Source organism: Salvia miltiorrhiza, chromosome 2, assembly GCF_028751815.1.
Source record: "Salvia miltiorrhiza cultivar Shanhuang (shh) chromosome 2, IMPLAD_Smil_shh, whole genome shotgun sequence".
In the NCBI taxonomy this organism is placed as follows: domain Eukaryota; kingdom Viridiplantae; phylum Streptophyta; class Magnoliopsida; order Lamiales; family Lamiaceae; genus Salvia; species Salvia miltiorrhiza.
The window spans coordinates 45090040-45108894 of NC_080388.1; the positions used below are offsets into that span (position 1 = coordinate 45090040).

Below are 18855 nucleotides of genomic sequence, written 5' to 3' on the forward strand. Positions count from 1 at the left end.
GAATAGTATAGAAATGATTACGTGTAATATATATAGGATTGGGTTATGGTAGAACTCTTTCCCTTAGGTAGTATATAGATCCGAATCTGGACCATTAGGCGGACTACACAGATGAATGACATGTGGTGCTGACATTAAATGATTTCATTTTAAAAAAAATAAACATAAGGGGCAAAAAAATTATTTTTATGTTTATTTCAATTAGTCGTGCATGGTTTTGTTTTATATGCATTGTTATGTTGTGCAATATGCAGTATTCTGTTTTGTCATATGTATGGTTTTTGCAATTAGTCATGCATTGTTCTATTTTATTGTTGTAAGGTTCATTGACACGAGATGCATGGTTCATTAAAATAATATGCAGGATTCATTGATACAATATGTATGGTTCAGTTTATATGAATGCATGGTTCAGCTTAAACATGACAAGTTTCATGAAAAATGATGCATGGTTCATTGACACGATATATTCGACCACTACGAGTTGAGCAATCGAATATCAATGGTTGAGCACTAGTACAAACATAAGGGTAAAAAAGTTCTAAATGGATCGAGCATTAGTACAAAAATAAGGGTAAAAAGGTTCTAATAAGTTACTCCCTCTATCCCACTTCAAATGTCTTGTTTTCCTTTTTGGGCTGTCCCACTTCAAATGTCTTATTTCCTTTTATGGAAAAATTTATTCTCAAAAAGTAAGAATATTTGGGGCTCACATCACCTTTTTAACTCTAGACCACACTATTTAATAATCTAATTAACATGTTCCTAAATAACCGTGCCGAAAAGAAACAGAAAATTTCAAATGGGACGGAGGGAGTACTTTTTAGGATAATACAAGGATTCACTAGCATTGCCGGTGGTATCCGTTTCAAATCATTGAAGATTTAATTCATCCATTTAGTTAGATTCAAATATTTCGTGTTATTTTCTGTTATTTTTACTTGGATCTGTAGAAAAATGAAGAAGATGAATAAAATGTTGAATTTTTTTTTTCATGAATTATACTTCGATTTGTTGAAACAAACTGCGAGTCTATAGTATTTTTGAAAACGAATGGTACGAAAAATGCCTATTCGAACCATTCGTTCCAAGTGTAGACGCAGTGGCGGATCCAGGATTTTTAAATTGGAGGTACAAAAAAAATAATCTCATAAACATAAAAATAATATATCCCAAAACATTATTAAAAATACGAAAACAAAAAACATTATGTAATTGTCTAATATATTCTATAGACTCTCGCAAGTGACAATGTCTTTGTTTTTAATTTAGTTAGTAGTATCTTTTTTATTAAATTAATTAATCATTCCTATTTCTATTCTCTACATCAACACACTTCAGCCGTCGTTTTAAAGAAAATTTGAGGCCCACCAAAGCCCAAATACAATTTAAGAAATTTGCGTCCACCTTATCCTATTGTTTGAGAACTTTTTGGGAATACATAATACATGAAATTTTTTCTTTTAGTACATAATTTATACTGTTATTAAAAGAAACTGGGGGTACAGCCGTACCCCCATCGCCCCACTTGTATTCGTCCCTGTGTAGACGCAACAGACCTTGGGACGAATGGTGCGATAGGCCCTTTCGCACTATTCCTTCCAAATGTTGGTGCGACAGATGTTGGGAAGAATTGTGTGAATAGGCCCTTTTGTACTATTTTCCAAGTGCTAGCGGGACAGTTGTGGCGAATGATGCGAATAGGTCATTTCTTACCATTCATTCTAAGTGCTGGTACGACAGACCTTGGGACAAGTGTTGGAAATAAGCCCTTTCGTACCATTTGTTCCAAGTGCAAGATCGACAGATCTTGAGACAAATGATGTGAATAGGTCATTTCGTACCATTCGTCCAAAGCGCATGATCAAATGTACATATCAAGATGATGCGTGGTCATGGTGCAATTGGTACGAATAAGCCATACCAGATCTACTATACAATTGAAAATTGATTTTTATAAATTTATTTGGAAAAAAATGGTAGGAAATTCGAAGAAAATAATAGTGGAACTCACGTCGTCGGAATCAAGTTGTCAAATTTAAATGGATAAAATGACCAAAAATATAAATGAACATTGCATTAATACAAATATAAGGGTAAAAAAGCCCTAAATAAGTTTTTTTAGGATATTGTCACTCATTTGAAATGATATCATTAATACAATTTGAGCATAAGTCGGAGATTGGAAATGTGACAATTGACAAATAACACTATATTTTGATTATGATGAGATTTATTATTATTATTATTATTATTATTATTATTATTATTATTATTATTATTATTATTATTATTATTATTATTATTATTATTATTATTATTATTATTATTATTTATTGCAGTTGCTGTTAGTGTGTATTGTATAAATATATTTTATGTGTAATAACTTATAAGTCACGTGTATGAATCAAATTATATTAGAAAAGTCATGTTATACAATAAAATAAACTTCAACATACGATAAAATAACGTTGCCTTAATACAAATATAAGGGTAAAAAAGTCTTAAATAAGTTTTTTTTAGGATATTGTCACCCATTTGAAAATGATATTGTTAATATAATTTGAGCATAAGTCGGATTGAAAATGTGACAATTGACAATTGACAAATAACACTATATTTTGATTGTGATGATGAATTTTTTTGTATAAATATATTTTATATATAATAACTTATAACTTATGAGTCAGGTGTATGAATCAAATTATATTAGAAAAATTATGTTATACGATAAAATAAACTTCAACATATATTTAAGACTAAATTACTAATTGTAAAGTTTAGACATAGTTGTTGGGAATCTTGTGGAATATCATAATCCTTGTTTTGATGATACCAAAATTCATAGGTCGTATTTGTAATAGACTAGAATTGTTTTGAACTCAAGTGTTAGAGTTCGGTTCTAGTTTAGCTTGCCGTATCGAAGACTGAAGACTGAAGAACGAAGGACTGAAGACTGAAGACTGCAGATACCAACTGAAGTATCAGTTGAAGAATCAGTTAGGAACTGATTACTTAATGCGCGCAATGGACTGATACTAAAGTCAAGTATCAGTTGAACATTCCTCCTAGGACTGATCTTCCAACGTTCAGAGGAAGCCACGTACTCACAAAGTATAGCCGCATTAAATGCAGAGATCTTAGGATCTTATCTCTGCAGAGGTCATTCCTATCTGGTGGTTACTTTTCAGAGACGTCACATCTCATGTCCATCAAGAGAGCCGTTTTCACCCAGACAATGAACCTCGAAGATTGAAGCCTCAGCCCAAATTCGAATTGCTCTCCAACGGAAGAAATCTTGATGACGTTCTACGCCAACGGATCTATTCAAGAATTCTCCTACAAATAGCGCTCGAGGATCACTTCAACCTTCACCGATTCAACGACATAAGCTGAAGCTCTGCTGAAATTGCTACTCAGCCTAAGCTTAACCTCCCCAAAGCTTGAATCGAAGAAGAGAATTCCAAAGCCAAAATCAGTCACTGCTGATTACACATATTCTCTTAGACCTTAGGCAAACCTCTGTTTACTCAGAAGCCAAAGGTCAAACTTGCTTCAAAGAACTTGTTCTTTGTAGTATAGTTGGCACTCGTTCAAACCTCCCCCCCAAAAGAGTGTTTGAGTGATTCGGAGTTCAGGAAGGTACTCTGACTCTGAGTGAGAAGTCTTAGCACGGGTTGTGCTGAGCAAGAGAAATCCGACGCGAGTGAAGCGTGGGTACTGAAAAAGGGTTTTCTTCAGTGGTACGGTTGTGTGAACCCGGCAAGCACACAGTTTGGTTTGCAGTGCACCTGTTAAGCACTTGCGGAGTGGATTGTTGGTCTGATCAACCGACCGTAGATGTAGGAAAGGGTTTTTCCGAACCACGTAAAAGTCTCTGTGTTGTTTACAGCTTTCAGTTTTACATTCTTACTTGTGTTATTTGAAATTGATAAACTGAACACTAAATAACTGCAAAGAGAAACCTAAAGACCAACAATGTGCTCCACCGAGGCTATTGCGAAACTAAGTTTAATTTCTGCTGCGTATGATATCAGTCTGACTGATCTATCTTGTGATAGTCAGGAAGAGTGTTATCATCTCTGTTTTAGCAAACCCGACTGAAGCCTTTATTTGCATCAGTTAAGTTCCAGAAACTTAACTGATAACTCTTTACTGAAGAGCTTTCAGTATCAGTCGTCAACCCTGTTTGGTCAAAACTGTTTTCAGTAAAACAGGTGTCTTTGTTTGCTTGTAAAGTTTCGTTTTGATCTCTGACTGAGATTCCTCTGATTGAGGAATTTAAATTAGCCCATAGGTGTATTCCCCCCCATACACCTATTCGAGACCCTCAGGACCTAACAATAGTCTTTGCTTCCAAACATGATACTCACATAATATAATTTCATTATTTCGACATCTCCACTCGAAAACCATGTTTTACAAGTGATCCTAATCTTCGACATCACCAACTCGAGGAATATGTTGCTACGTTATGTTTATATGAATCGTCTAATACAATTTGTAGACTATTACATAAAAAATGGTATATTTACTAAATGAACACCGAAGTCAATAGTTACGACATGAACAAAAAGAGAAAATGAAATCTATAAATGACAAGAATTGGTAAGCAAATTCAGTTGCATCTTAGAGCATCTACTGCGAGGCTCCAGCCCCACCTTGGCAAGCCATGCCCTCAGGCTCGCATAGAGGCTCAATTTCACGTTGCACGAGCAACAACAACAACAACAACAATAATAATAGCTTTTGCGATTGTTTTTTTTAAAACCAAATTTCTCTTATAAATACTTCCCACTTTCACTCATTTTTAATACTAAATCCACATATTCTACATTTATTATTCTTCTTCTTCTCCCATTTTAAATTAAGTTATTGTTTTTTTTCTCCTAAAAAAATAGATCATGAATGGAACAATTGGTTCGCCAACCAAACAGGTTGTCCACCAATCCCAAATTCTTCGCTTCTCGGCTTTTCGCCGTTTTCTTCGTCACAAACGCGTTCAACTTGAACGAAATACAATTAGGTAGAGATGACGAAGTCGCCAAAATTTTTGAGCTTTCCAAGGCGATAACGAGGCGTGCTGGCTACACCCATTCCGAAGATCGAGCTCATTCGCACCCTATGGGCCGAGGCAACCCCAATTTTGTTAATGGTGTCGATTAAAAGGTGCTCGTCTATTAGGAAGAAATCACAATACACGTCCTCCCAACACGCCGGTGCGCTACCAACAAATCAAATGTCACTTGCACCACGTCCAAAAAGATGTGAAGACTTGGGTGACGATCATCTACAAGTGCCGAACCAATTGGGGAAGCGACGATCAAACCACCCAAGAAATATTTCAAATAATTAACGAGGCTCAATTGGGGAAGCGACAAGTCCAAGAAATATTTCAAATAATTAACGAGGCTCAATTCAAATACTTATCGGTGTGGCGCATCCTCTGCGAATCTCAAAGATTGGCCTCTGTCGGCGAAGACGTTCATTCTTCAAAAAGGATGAAGAATACCTCTGAGGGAAGTACACGACGACGTCCTCTGAACCGAGCATCACGACTAGATTTGTAGGCCAAAAGGCGACAAAGGAAAGGGAAAAAGGTGAGTCGTCATCGGCCCCAGATAAGGAAAAGTATGAGGGTTTAACGAAAAAGGACGTTGACCAGCCCGACATTATTCAACAAGTGAAGCGCGACGCCCTCGACCACCAAATTTTAAACATCGACACTTCGCGAATGGAAGTTCAAGAATTAGTCATACATAATCAAATCGTGGAGGAGATCATGAAACGTTGAGGATGGAATATCTAGTTTAATTTTTAAGATATGTTTTAAATTAATACTCCATTCGACCCTGAAAATTATGACTTTATTACTATATTGGTACGCCCCTGAAAATTGTGACCTTTTCTTATTTGGAAATGACCTCATAAACTTCCCCTCTCACTATTTAAAAAAGTGTTTGAGTGGACTCAAACACTACTACCACATTTTTTTCTTGAAACTCATTTCATCTCCACTAGGTCACAATTTAGGGACAGAGAGAATATAATTTTAAATTTTAGAATAGAAAGGTAGCTCTCCAGAGGGGCTCTCTGCTATTAGTGCTTTTACAATTTGCAAAATGCAAAACAATAAAAATAAAATAGAAACTTATATCATTCATCTACTATGAAATAATGCTATGAAATATTAGAAGTAACATCCTCTACTGCAACTTTTTTTCTTCTCAAAATAATAATTACAGTAAAATAAAATAAATCTTCTCTACCTCGATGTCATGTGCGCACCTATAGCAGCTCTTGTTTAAAGAAAGAAAGAAAGGAAAGGAAAGGAAAACCTTCCTTGAATCGTCAAGATTTCAAAAATGACTTCCTCTGCAACTAGCAAACTATTTACACAAGAAATGTTTGTGTACTAGTATCTGTTTTCTATTTTTTTTTTTCTATAACTAGTTATAAACAATTATAACTTAAGGTACCTTCAAACATTAGAGATTTCTTTTGTGGACAAGTTCAAAGGGACTAAGCAACAATCATTCTTGCATTTCTCATGCTTTTTCATGTTTTCTGATATATGATGAAAAGTTCTGTTCAGTTTACAGAGTCCCCTTTCAACTGGTTCGACAACATGGGACACAGTGAACTTCACGTCTTCGACTATCTGGAAAAACATGAACCATCCACAAGTATGTGAAACAATAATTTGGAATGTATGGTGTTTTTGCTCAAGAAAAAGAAAAGAAGAGACTTGTCTTACAATCCCACCGCTCCCAAGGACCACATCACAGACGCTCTGATGGATTTTTGGGTGGGTTTCTTCTCCTTCTTTAATCATGGAATCATGTAACGTGGGAGATCTTTCACAGTCTTGAGCCTCTTCGGGATCTGGTGGAGCTTCTAAGGATGCATAATCTGCCATGACAGCAACATTTCGCTCGCATCTCTCTCCATGTTTGTAAGGCTCAGCAGGGAAGACGTGGATATGTATTACAGCAGCCACACCCATCTGACTCACCAACATCCAAATGCATCAGTCACAACATTGAATCCAACAAAAGTGCTAATATCATTACAAGCATTAGACCACTTACGAATATTCGAGGACAACATGTATGATCTAGAAATAAATATACATGTCTCATGTATAATCGTTTGAACAATGTTACACGCTTATATACTGGAATTTGGCAATGGTTTTAGCCTGATCATAATCCTTATCCTCTCTCAACAAGACCTTGGAAATAGAATATAGGATACTGATTGGTAAAGTTGATGAAGCCACAAGTAATATAGGATATTGATTGGCAAACTAGATAAAAGTAGCAAACATTCAATTCTTTCACATTGAAGAAACTAATATCAGATAGATTTGATTATCGGTGCATAATATAGAATAATTATATATAGTTGTACAAATTATCTTAATATACTAAAAGAGAAGTGGGTAATTTTCCACGCACCTCTAAACAGATGAAGTAGTCTTGTATACGGGTTTCTAGAACCTGTGCCAATGACCCCTCAAAAGCTCCTAATGAGAAAAGAAAGGCAACAGCGACACCTTGCCACCACGTCAGGAAGATAATTGACTTAAATGTCAAAAACTTGGCCAAAGGTTTAATCGGTGCCAATTTATTCTTCGTAACAGAATAAAACTGCACAAGGCAATATAAGGCCCAGGTTTGGCAGAAATTTAGTACTACCGCTAAATACGGATAACTGCAAGGAGATCACAAGCTCTTAGATCATGAAGAATTAGTGACTTTTTCATTTTTCCCAAAGACATAACAAAATTTTTAAATAAAATGATTGAAATAATACTAGTTCAAGTTACTAATAATAATATAGGACTCAATCATAATAACACAAAATCCAAGCTAGAAAATTCAAAGCTAAAAGTTGAGCAAGTTGTAGAATAGTAACTTACGCATATCCCCACTCGAACTTTCCTTCGCCATAAACACCCAGAGATTCAAAAATCATCGCAAGTAATGCACATATCATCTTCAATATCATCTGTTAAATTAGACACTTAGTTAATAACATATTAAAGCACCATATTGCCAGTTTCCACTAAAGTGTATGTACATACATACTGCACAATGCCAATTTTTACAGCTTGATAGAATTCAGAACCAAGCTTCCAATCCCTTAAGAAGCAATTTAATGGAAAAGGATGTCGAACAATTCCGTAAGCATAAATATCATCTACAAGAGATAAGTAAGAGGTAACCAAGCTTTGGCCTTCCATAAATTTAATGGAACTTTCCTCTCCACCTGCAAGACATAATTCTTTGACATAGTGAAATATTTCTCTTGGCGGAACACAACAAAAGTAAAGTTTGTCAAACAATTGGCAGATGTGAATATAGAGACTATCATCACGCAATATTGAATCAACTACAATTTCATAGTTTGTATTGACACAATTAAAATCAGACACTATAGTATATGCACTAAGCCCATTGATGAAATTTGAATTTGAGAATCGCTACATTCAAGGAGTTTAACTGGAGGAGAATTCTCTAGAAGAAGAAATAAAAAGAAAAATAAATTAATACAATACTAACTAGATAAGTATGAGATTTAGAAATTGTGAAGGTTTTTAAAGAAATATTTTAAATAAAACAATATTCTAAGTAAAGCGAAAATCGACATACCTAAGCATGCTATGAGATATCTCTCAAAGCAATACAAAGCAAAAGCTTCATAACAATCTCGTAGAATTTCACAAATGAAGGCAAGCTCAGAGTCTAATAGTGATAGAAACTGTTCACATAACCAAACAATCAACAAGAAACAAAATAAGCCCAGGTCGGAAGAAAATAAATCTCAAAAAGTAGAAATTGGCAGATCACAAAATAATGGCTCACAACAAACTGAAGTAGTTTGATTTGGAACAAGTATTCATGTCTGCTTCAAGGGTTTATGACAGAAAGAAAACACGCAATTTAAAAAAATCTGAAATCGCATTTTATGAAACAACAAACATAAAAAGTAGAGGATGACTTTAGAGGGAAAAAGAAAGATGTAAATCTCAAAATTGTGGTGAGCAAGAGGCAATTCCATAGTTCTTAATGTAGAATATCTCATCTTCAGTTGATATCGTCTCTCATAATCACAATGCCCTATTGTTGGAATTTAAATGCATATAATGTTATTCACCAGGCATCATTACCGATTCCATAGCATATACGGGGACCATTAGAATGAGTCCAACCAAGAACTTTTGCTCCTGAAATGAAAAAAGCTCGCTCAGACACTGTATAAAATAACATGGACACAACCAACTAATTATTAAAAAAAAAAAACGTCAGAAGACTCCGAGTCCTGATAAATAATTATGTTTACATGACCACTACTATCAACCAACAACAATACGATCAGCTAAGAAACCGAACAAACACCTATCTCGAAAATGGGACGGACCTCTGGCTGGTTGTAGGCAATTAAATGATCGAAGATTAAGTACATCGATAGAATGAGAGCCACCAATACAAATATGGTTGCACTGCTAACTATCCAACTGTGGAGGGCTGAAGTTCCTACATACATATCCACAGACCAAAATCTCTCTGACCTGCTCATAGCATCAACCAAAGTGGCAATTTGTAGCAACGACAGTAAAACCACCTTCCACCCCATTGCATATCATACAACCTTCTCAAAACTCAAGTAATAGACTCTTCCAACAATAAGGAGGCTGACATGTACTCTTTGATCAATAAACAACCTAAATTTTTCCAAACCACTTGATTAAACCTGCTAAATTAAGGCTGCACGATGAAATTATTCTCTGCGCTATTTCAAAATCATCTATATTTCCAAGTAATGCCTGACCACATCAAGCAATAACCGATTTTCCTGTGCCAGAAAACAAAATGCACTCAAAAATATATTTATGATAATATTTAACCCAAAAGAAACAAAAATATTAATGCATGTTGATGCCGTATTTCACCAGAATACCCTCAAATTCATTTGATAATAATGTAGCTTGGCGCACAAAACTTACACGAGAAATAATACCTTATGCATAAACATGAAAATTAACAAATTCAACAAAAAAAAGCCTGACAAAAAATTAGGGCAAAATAAAACCTTGATATAAATAGCTCCACGAATCTATTTAATTTCTTTTTAGAAATATATAGAATCGTTTCCTTTTATTTCAGGATGCATGAAATTGAGCTGGATAAAATTTTTCTCTTGAAATGCAATGGTTCGCGTTATCATACATTGATCTTCGTTTGAACGGCTGGGAACGAAATCAATTGCATAACTCATTTCGAAAATGAGAAATTCTAAATGCGTGCCAATTTTGTAAAAAGATAAATATATAATATTCCTATTTGTAGTGTTCGCAATATTTCTATTATTAGTATGCCACCCGTTAGAAAAACATAATATTTTAATATAATTTCAAAAAAAAATTATGTAAGAAATTTTGGTATTTACTAATTTACATATTATTACTCTCTTTGGTTAGATATTTACATGAAAATATAGAAGTAGGCTTAATAGTAAATCATCATTTCTTCAAATAATTGCTAAAATAGAAGTTGCACGTGCATCGCGCGTTACCTCTGCTACTTGTTTATCCACCTTTTTTTTTTGGTTGAACTTGTTTATCAACTTAAATGAGCTTTAGCTCACTAAACATATGATTGAGTTTGATCTCAAGTCTGTTAGGTATATTAGTAATTAGATAAAGTAGAATATTTGAACTTAAATTTTGGGAAGCTCTACTCTCTGCGTCTCCGACCACTGCACACCGCAACCGTAGATGCGCTCGCCGCCAATCTCCCAGCGGCGTCGCCGCTTAAGCTCCGCCGGGTTGGGGATCGCCGCAATAGCCTACGTTGGCGTAGACTACCTCCGCCACCTCTCGCCGCTGTGGCACGAGCGCCTGCAGCCAGCTCTCTGGGTGGCTCTCGCGATCGCCGCCCTAATTCGCGTCCCATTTTACAAGCATTGGTCGTTGGAGCTTCGGGCGGCTATACCGTTTATTCTGTCGATTCTTTTCATGCTTTCAGCCCTTCTGTTTGAAGCAATTTCAGTTCGCTCTGTCACCGCTGTTCTAGGTCTAAATTGGCACAAGTATGTATACCTAAATCGGCTTTCGTAAATATTTGTTGACGGAGATTTTTGCTATTTCGGAGAGATGTTTTCGCCTTTTTTGGGGGGTTTGGGTTGTGGGCTAGTTGCCGAGTTTGTTGCCATAGATTTCGTTGGGGGAATGGGGATTCTGTCAACTGCATCTCAGATTTGTAGTTCTGAATTTCGATTCTATTTATAGATTTTGCCCATTTTCAGAATTAGAAGATTTCAGACCATTTAATTATTTGAACAGATCAGAAATAAATTGTACATTGCTGATAATGATATAGGGTCCTAGTGATATTTCCAGAATGATCTCATTGCTATATTTGGCAAGTGCATAATTAAACTTCCATTTTTTTTACTCTGCTGTTTCCTGTGTTTCAAAGTAAGCTGTTAATTGTTGCAGAACAAAATAGTAATTGTCTCTGGGTAAAGAGCTTCCTTTATTTTGTTGAACATGCCATATAGAGATTATTTCTATCTATCATCAGAATTTCTTATATGGAATTTATGGCATTGTTTGTTAATCACATGGTGGGCAATATTGTAACTTATATATGATAAGTTGTGAGCGATATATAATAAGCAGCTGAAGTAAAAGAACTTGTATCTTACTATCTCAGATGTTGCTGTTGTCTAATCTCTAGTATTGTTTGAGCTTTGAAGTCTCCGAACGAGAATATATATTCTTTGAGTATTTTATTGTGCAGTTCTATGTATCTGCATATGGTCTGCTTTGGGTAGATGCCTTAGTAAATGGACAGTTCTACAATTTGATTGGCCTACAAATTGTGCAATTTAGTTTTCTGTTGAAAACCTATCTCCACTTAAACTATTGCTGATAAAAATTCTGTCATTCGATGTATGATGGGGCTTTTTATTAATATTTGGACAGTGAAACGCCACCTCTCCCTGATGTTGGCCAGTGGTTACTGCTAGCTTTGAACGAGAAGTTACCTCAAATAATGGTGGATATACTGAGAGCTCGTATCATTGGGTTGCATCATTACTTGATGTTGTTTATTATGCTTGGATTCTCAGTTTTGTTTAATTCAGTTGAAGCTCCTGGTCTAGGCCTGGGAGCAAGATATATGTTCACCATGGGTGTTGGGCGGCTTCTTCGCGCAATAGCTTTCATATCTACCATCCTTCCCTCAGCACGGCCATGGTGTGCTTCAGCTAGATTCCAAGTGCCTCCACACCCACATCGTTGGGCTCAGAAATATTATGTTCCATACGCCAAAGATTCTAGTGCTATACGCCATATTATTCATCATGATTTTGCATATGGTATTTCTCAAATTTTGCTTCTATGATGTCAAAGATATTGCAATCATTGAGCTAACTTGTCTATGCTCTCCAGCTGTTACAGGAGAATATGATGCCGACTTCATACCAAACTGGGGCGCTATGAACTTTCTTGCTGATTTTCTGCGACCTACAGCTTCCGAAGGATCTTCACCGTGGTACAGTCTTCTAAAGAAAGCTGGAGGCGGGTGCAACGACCTAATATACAGCGGCCACATGCTTGTTGCTGTCTTAACAGCTATGGCCTGGACAGTACGTATAGAATCTAAACCACCCCCACCCCACCCCCATATAATGGAATTCATGGAGATTATATTAAATTATTGCAGGAAGCATATGGAGGGTTTACTTCAGCCATTATATGGATGCTCGTGGTGCACAGTGCCCAACGTGAAATCCGGGAGCGCCACCATTATAGCGTGGACTGCCTTCTGGCCATCTACATGGGCATCTTCTTGTGGAAGATGGTAGGTGTATTCTGGCCAATCAAGGACAGCTCCAGATATAAGCGGCTAAATAAACTGGAGAAAATTGAGAGCAGACTAGTGCAAGCAGCCAAAGACTCCGACATGGTTCGAGTTCGAGAACTTCTAGAAGAGGTCGAGTCGAGCAGTCAGGTTAGGCAGGAAACGAGTAGCAGAGCTTTGTGGGTGTTTTCTGGTGCAACCATGTTGTTTGCATTAGTCGTAGTCATTCTTGCCTTCACATTGACAAGCGACGGCTGATTTTCACTCACTTTTCCACGATGGTAGCTTTACTCAATATCCTCACCTTTTTAATTGTTTCAATTGTTGTAGGTGAGATTGATTTGTATGGAGATGTGCCATGTTCATGTTGTTGTAAGATGAAATTTTGTTGTATGTTTCAACCTTTAAGCATCTATCAAGATAATTTTGACATTACTGATGAATGAAATTTTATCATACCGTATATTAGACAATTGTTTTCTCTAGTACTTGGATACCTCATAGAAGAATATTTTGTATTTTTATACTTTATTCTCAACACGAAGATTAAAGAGAATGTGTAAATTGAATAAAAATAGTAGAATTCACAATTTTTTAAGAATTAAATATTGGATTTTATGAAAATAAGCCATTTAGTGAAATGATACAAAAATAGAAAATAAGTCATATTTAGTTAAACGGATCGAGTGACATTTTTCTGCAAACTCACATTACATACTCCCTCCGTCCCATGAAGCGTAACTCATTTCTTTTCGGCACGAGAATTAAGAAATTGGTATTTTGTATGTTAAGTGTGGTAGGTGAAAAAGTGAAAAGGTGAATAAAGGGTAAATTTTTTACTATTTTTAGAAACAGGTCAAGCTTCGTGGGACAGCCCAAAAAGGAAAGTGGGTCACGCTTCGCGGGACGGAGGGAGTATAATAAACTAATATTGTTGTCTTCGGGTCAACCGGTCAAGTAAATGTTTAACTTACTTTTCGGAATATAGTAAAGCCCAGCTAATATTTAATTCTAATAATAATAAAATGAAAATTCTGCAGATCCTGAATATTACATGGTGTATATTAATTCTTATTTCTTATATAAGGGGTGATTTTTATTATAACGAATAATATCTATATATATATATATATATATATATATAATATACACATGATTTCCAGAAAATGAAAAAAAAAGATAATCGACTGAAAATGAGTAAGTAGAATTTCAAAAACGTACTTCATTGCTTTTTGATCTATCCATACACGTTAAATTATAGAAACCTCCATTTTATCTATTCCTACCTAGCTTCAACTACTACCAAAAAATATTTGAAATAATATATTCACATGATCATTTTGAAGAAGAAAATATAATATTTGACAACTAATTGAAAAAATATACTAAAATTTAGTCATTTTTAACGTTTTAGGACTGTTTTGCCCTTAATTAGAGCGGACCATATTCGGATTTGCGCGCGGGTTAGGCACGCATGACACTATTAAAACCAAAAGTACCAACAGAAAAAAAAAATGTAAATTAGTACACTTGGCACTATTAATGTCAATAGTGTCATGCACAAATAGTACTAGTGGCCATATTAGTGTTAATAGTGCCTAGGGATGTCAATGCAGCCCGAAACCCGTGGGCCGACCCGAATAGCCCGATAAAATTAGAGGGTTAGGGTTGAAAAATCGCAACCCGATTACAAATCGGGCTAATCGGGCTAGCCCGTTCGGGCTGTCGGGTTGAAGCGGGTCAGCCCGTCGGGTTGTCGGGCCAGCCCGTCGGGCTATTGAATTTTTAAAAAAAATAAATCAAAAATAAAATATTATGATTTTAGGCTTGTAGCTTTAAGGTCTGCTTCAGAATTTCCCTATTCAGCGGCGCACCTCCAAGTTCCAACTCTCCAAGTTCTCCAACACTTCCACCGTTCACTGCTTCCGATCATCCAACGCCGTTCATCGCCGTTCGGTGTTCACCGTTGAACCACGGTCAGCAGTTCAGCTCGCCTCTGCAGCCGTGGAGTCCTTCGTTTGCCTCTCATCTGCCGCCATTTGCCACCACCGCCTCCAGGCTCCAGCAACCGGTCCACGTCGTCGGCTCCTCCACTCGCGACAGTCGGCATTTTCGATCCACCTATCACCACCGCAGGACAACCCAGAAGCCGTCACATCCACCGCCGGCGAGCAACAGTAAAAACGGTGAGTCTTTTTTTTAATTTCACCTGATTATTTCATTAGATGTAGTCATCCTCTGGTGCGTTGAGATAGTTGTGAAGAAGATGGGTCAAACTGGAGGTCAAAGAGCCGCCTGCCAGCAGATCCTCTGCTAATTTCACCTGATTATTTCATTAATTTAATTAATTAATCTCAGTCTCTCTCTATATATATAAATATCTAATTAAAAATAGTATATGAATGTATGATGATGATGTAATTAATTAAAAAACCTTGGCTCTGAGAGCTCCGACGTCTGATTTGAGGACTCGATTGTTGGTGGCAGCATTTTTGCACTTTATGTTAATTACATTTTCACTTATATGAATATATGTTTTCAGGGGATTATTATAATAATATTTGTGTCTTTACCCGATTCATGATTCTTCTATGTTAAGGCTTTCAATCTACAACTTTTATGTTTTTTATTATGACAAGTTATATTTATTTATTTATTTTTAAATATTTGAATGTATTCATATTTCAAAATTATACAAAATTATTCATATACAATTATTTTTGTTGTAGGAATACAAAAGTTACAAAGGTGGAACTTCCGATTCAAAATCTCCAACCCGATGGGCTAGCCCGAAACCCGAACGTTTAGGGTTAGGGTTGAAGATTTACAACCCGAAAAAACCTCCAACTCGATTAGCCCGCACCCGATTAACCCGGAACCCGATAGGGCTAGCCCGAAAACCCGATGGGCTGGCCCGATTGACATCCCTAATAGTGCCATATATTTGTGTTGATATATTATCTTGTCTTATATAGATGAGTACAGTTATATGACCATTTTGAATACTTCTCCGTAGGGTTTAGATTATCATTTAGGATTTAGATTCCTCATTTAGGGTTTAGATTATTCATTTAGAGTTTAAATTCTCCATTTAGGTTGTTGCACGAATGATACTTATAGTCATATTAGTGTCATATACCCGTGTATGGTACTATTAGCACTAATAGTGCCAAATGTATTAATTTACTTAATTTTTTTCAGTTGGTACTTTTGGCACTTATGCCATATGTGTCTAATTTGCGCGCAAACCCGAATCCGATCCGTTCTAATTAAGGGAAAAACAGTCTTAAAACGTAAAAACATAATCAAATTTTGTATTTTTTTTAATTAGTGATCAAATATTATGTTTATTTCTTCAAAATGACTATTTCAAAAGCGCTTTCAAAATATTTTACGTCTCGACTCTTCTTTTCTCTTCTCCTTATCATCTTTATTACTTTGAAAAAAAAACACTACACTTTAAAACTTATCGCAAAACAAATATTTTGAGATTTGTTCTTAACCAGTTTTGTAATATTGTCGGTACAAATATTGTTGGGTATACCTACTCCATGCTGCATTAACTAAAACTTGATGCCTTTAATTATTCCAAGAAAAAGAAAAAACAAACTTGATGCTTTTAAGTAACGTTTTCCGCAATGGATAAACTTGATTTGTTTTGCTGTCTATTTAAGAGCATGTGTATCAACGATCACCTCATCTAACATTTTTTATATTTAATTATTTCTGTCTCTTACATATTATTAATATTAATATAAATTTAACAACATCTAATTTTATAGTTTATCAATGACCACTCTAACTACTCAACCACAATATTATAAAATTATTTTTAATTATAATAATTTTAATAGTATTAAATATAAATTAAAATATTGCAAAAATTTTAAGTACAAGAAAAATAACAAACTAATACTATAAATTTAATTTATGACAAACTAAGAACATAAATTACAACAATTCAAACTGATCAAAATTGAATGTAAATAATAGATACTAACATCCAGTTACGTTCATCAAATTTTTGTCATAAATGCTCGATCAAGTCATGTAACAGAGCATTGTGAACTTCTCTATTGTGAAGTTGTGACATAGTTCTCATATAGGTCGCTAGGCTTGCAATCCTATTTGTAAAGTATACAAATCATTATATATTTTCTTCCCCATCTTTACTTCGACAAGTATTTTGTCTAAGTCGATCTTCTATAAATTCTATCAGACACTTAAACAAGTATTTTGTCTAAGTCAATCTTCTATAAATTCTATTAGATCATGATACTTTAGATAAATAATTTTTTTTTTTCTACTATCATATTGTGCATAATAGAGCAAGTAATCATCATTTTTTCTATATTGCCATAATCTCAAATAAGACATAGAGGCTTGATAAAAGTAAAACGAGTTTGTAAAAGAAAAAAATGAGAATCATATGCCAACATCATTATATATAGCTAGTATATACCAAGAGACAAAAGCATGCAGAGATCATGCGTCTTCTTATATTAACAAACATAATTGAAACTACATATACAACATAACTGAAATAAAACAATGATTAAAATTATAAGTAAATAAAATACAATTGCATCTTATATAGTTGTCATTAGACGACGTCAGAGAGCTTCATCTTCTAGAGAGAACTGACCATTTTTCATCAACGTATAAATGTAGATATTTTCATCTATTTTTGACGTGTGATCCTTATTTCACAAAAGGATGTATTTACTTTGGTAGTAAAATTTTCATTTGAAAAGGATGAATAAGAAAAGGTGAGATAATATTATCTTTTTTTTCTTATTTTATCATGTGTTTATTTTGTTAGAAATAGATGGATAAATAAATTAAAATGTTGGAAAATATTTTCACACCCTCCCAATAGGATAATATTATCCTCCCAATAGGATAATATTATCCAATATTTGTGAGAAAATGAGTGAAAAGGAGCTGCCCGAATAAATTTTCCAGCCTGATCGGAGAAAATTATCCATCATAGGAAACATGTGAAAATGATGGAAAATATACTTTTTCTAACCTTTTCTATCAAAGTAAACACACACAGATAATATAGAAGATTGCAATGTCATTTTTTGACGTGTTTTTTCAATTATTTTTAAATTAATTATTAAAAAATATTTATATAAAAAAATCAGAGTATTTAAAAAATAAATGTGATCTTAAAATTATTTAAAATTATTAATTATATACTCTCTCCATTCACGAAATGAATATTTATATTTTTTTTGTCCGTCTACCAAATGGGTACCTATTTTCTTTTTTGGTAAATGTACCCCACATAACTCACTCATACTCCTTTCGTCTCATTTGTATTGGCTCCTTACTTTTTGGCACGAAGATTAAAAAAGCTTTTATAGTGTTTTACTTTTGCTCACTTAGGAGCCCTTATTTTTGTTATTTTAAGAAAGAGGCTAGGCCAATACAATTGGGACAACCCAAAATGACAAAGGGACCAATACAAATGAGACGGAGGGAGTAATAAAAGTGGATTCCTTATTCCACTCACACACACTTAATCAATTTTTTAAAACTTTGTGTCATCCCAAATGAGTATTAATTTCGTGGACGGAGGAAATATCCCAAATGAGTAGTAATTCCTTAAATTTTGTGCCGAAAAGAAATGCACCGCTTATATCGGGATTCAGGACGAAGAGAGTACTAGTTTTCTAGGCTCCTCCAAAATTGGAGTTTGTACATATTTGAAATTATACTATTGATCAAAATTTGACGCATTCGTATGTATTTATATTCATTATAATAAATATAATATTTCCCTAGAAAATAATACAAATAAATATAAAATATATATTTCATTCTAATAAGGGTAAATATCACAAAAACCCCTGAAGTATACCCGCTTTATCAAAAATACCCTGAAACTTTCAAAATGTTCTCTAAACCCTCAAACTATTAGATTTTTATCAAACATATCCCGCATTTATTTTCCGATCACCAAAAACGTGAT

The 18855-nt window shown here is 34.8% G+C and overlaps 2 protein-coding genes across 3 annotated transcripts; one reads left to right on the plus strand and one right to left on the minus strand.

The window, feature by feature from the left end:
• Window positions 1-6234: 6234 nt before the first annotated feature.
• Window positions 6235-9143, minus strand: LOC131011650 (protein LAZ1 homolog 1-like). Of its 2 annotated transcripts, none has more exons than XM_057939426.1 (5): window positions 8090-9143; window positions 7925-8013; window positions 7461-7716; window positions 6758-7006; window positions 6235-6661 (listed from the first exon to the last, which is right to left on the minus strand). In XM_057939426.1, exons 1-5 carry the CDS (start codon window positions 8246-8248, stop codon window positions 6482-6484), a joined length of 933 nt encoding a protein of 310 aa, XP_057795409.1. In that variant the 5' UTR covers window positions 8249-9143; the 3' UTR covers window positions 6235-6481. The 2 variants fall into 2 exon arrangements, with proteins under 2 accessions (XP_057795409.1, XP_057795410.1); XM_057939427.1 differs by having other exon boundaries at window positions 6237-6661; window positions 8094-8228.
• Window positions 9144-10622: 1479 nt separating this feature from the next.
• LOC131011651 (protein PHLOEM UNLOADING MODULATOR-like) lies at window positions 10623-13310 on the plus strand. The gene is made up of 4 exons (XM_057939428.1): window positions 10623-11097; window positions 11996-12390; window positions 12464-12660; window positions 12738-13310. The coding sequence occupies exons 1-4, from the start codon at window positions 10784-10786 to the stop codon at window positions 13131-13133; spliced, it is 1302 nt and encodes a 433-aa protein (XP_057795411.1). The 5' UTR covers window positions 10623-10783; the 3' UTR covers window positions 13134-13310.
• The last annotated feature ends 5545 nt before the right edge of the window (window positions 13311-18855 follow it).

What these genes read in the sequence shown, in the direction of transcription:
- LOC131011650 (XM_057939426.1), bottom strand. Translation starts at nt 8,248, where the DNA reads ATGGAAGGCCAAAGCTTGGTTACCTCTTACTTATCTCTTGTAGATGAT. An exon ending in ACTACTTCATCTGTTTAGAG is followed by an intron (nt 7,007 to 7,460) that starts GTGCGTGGAAAA and finishes TTGGTGAGTCAG; the next exon opens with ATGGGTGTGGCTGCTGTAAT. An exon ending in TCCTTGGGAGCGGTGGGATT is followed by an intron (nt 6,662 to 6,757) that starts GTAAGACAAGTC and finishes ATGTTTTTCCAG; the next exon opens with ATAGTCGAAGACGTGAAGTT.
- LOC131011651 (XM_057939428.1), top strand. Translation starts at nt 10,784, where the DNA reads ATGCGCTCGCCGCCAATCTCCCAGCGGCGTCGCCGCTTAAGCTCCGCC. An exon ending in CTAGGTCTAAATTGGCACAA is followed by an intron (nt 11,098 to 11,995) that starts GTATGTATACCT and finishes ATATTTGGACAG; the next exon opens with TGAAACGCCACCTCTCCCTG. An exon ending in TCATCATGATTTTGCATATG is followed by an intron (nt 12,391 to 12,463) that starts GTATTTCTCAAA and finishes TATGCTCTCCAG; the next exon opens with CTGTTACAGGAGAATATGAT.